This window comes from Condylura cristata, unplaced genomic scaffold (assembly GCF_000260355.1).
Source record: "Condylura cristata isolate star-nosed mole 26May11 unplaced genomic scaffold, ConCri1.0 scaffold00002, whole genome shotgun sequence".
In the NCBI taxonomy this organism is placed as follows: Eukaryota; Metazoa; Chordata; class Mammalia; order Eulipotyphla; family Talpidae; genus Condylura; species Condylura cristata.
The window spans coordinates 1,190,780-1,191,892 of NW_004567103.1; the positions used below are offsets into that span (position 1 = coordinate 1,190,780).

The 1,113-nt window shown below is 71.2% G+C and overlaps 1 protein-coding gene across 1 annotated transcript in view; it reads right to left on the minus strand.

Annotated features, from left to right (window-relative positions):
- AGAP1 (ArfGAP with GTPase domain, ankyrin repeat and PH domain 1) overlaps window positions 1-1,113 on the minus strand; it is a 252,155-nt gene that overhangs the window by 119,038 nt on the left and 132,004 nt on the right. The window contains exons 16-17 of the mRNA XM_012725166.1: window positions 372-510; window positions 53-239 (exon numbers count right to left, since the gene is read on the minus strand). Coding sequence (XP_012580620.1) covers window positions 53-239; window positions 372-510 — 326 coding nt within the window. The remainder of the gene's footprint in view (window positions 1-52; window positions 240-371; window positions 511-1,113) is intronic.

The window sequence follows — 1,113 nt, forward strand, 5'->3', positions numbered from 1 at the left end:
GGACTGCGGCGTCACGCTTACGTCGCAAACAGGCTCTGGCGCCTGAGCCCACCCAGGTCCCGGGAACCCACGGACGGGCCGAGAAGCGCCCGCCGAGGGGAGCGCGCCACTGCGGGGAAAGCCCGGGGCACACGAGCACGTCTCCCCGGGACGGCTTATTCGACGCCAGGGCGGGCGCCGCGGCCCGCTGTGGGCTCTCGGTCAAGCTCCCTGGGGCGGAGCAGGTTGGGATGACCTTCCTGTCCCAGATGGCGATACCGTTAAGCACGGAGATGGAAGCTGCCTGGGGGGCCTCGGGAAGACTCGCAGCGAGAGGTCCAGCGCCCCTGCAGGACCAGGGCCTGCGAGGCGGCACACGGGCGGGGACTCACAGCGCCCAGGGCCGACGGCAGGGCCGGTTTGGAGCGACGGGAACCAGCTGCTGCTCGGGTGCTGTGCTTCCCCCAGCGGCTCCTCGGCTCAGGAAAGCATCTGCCTCCGACTCATCGGGGGACCAGGCGGCCCCCGTTGCTACAGCAAACCATGGGAAGGCCAGGCGGACAGCGAAGCTCTCTGCAAATCACCCAACATTCGCCAGCCCCGCCTGGCGGAAACAACGCCTCTGCTGGCCGGGGCCAGGGACAGGGAGGGCGCGGGCTGTCGGGAGTCGCAGCTGGAGCGCCTCTGGTGCACCCCGGGGGGTCTGAAGCCCCGGGCCCCGCAAGCACGCCCTTGCCGCTGGCATCACCTGTCACGAGCTTCCTACGCCACTGCTGGGTGAACGCAGTCCAGGCGTATCGAGACTAAGCCCACTGAGGCCCAGGCGAGTCTGCAGGGCCCAAGGGTCAGAGCCCCCGGGCTGGCTGAGGACCGGGCCGCCGAGGATACCCGGGCACAGAGAGCGGGACCTGGTGCAGCCCCTCATGCTGGACACCCTGCCCGTACCAGCAGGCGGCGTGGCCGGACGAGCCGGCACCGGCTTGCCCACGGGCCACAGGCAGAGAAGGGAGGGCAGAAAGGGCCTGGACCACGCGACTCCAGCCCTGGGGGAGCGAGTTCGTGCGGGTCCTCACGTGGCAGGCCCTCCACGCCCCTCGGGGAGACCTCACCCCGCCCGCGGCGCCCCTCGGGGAG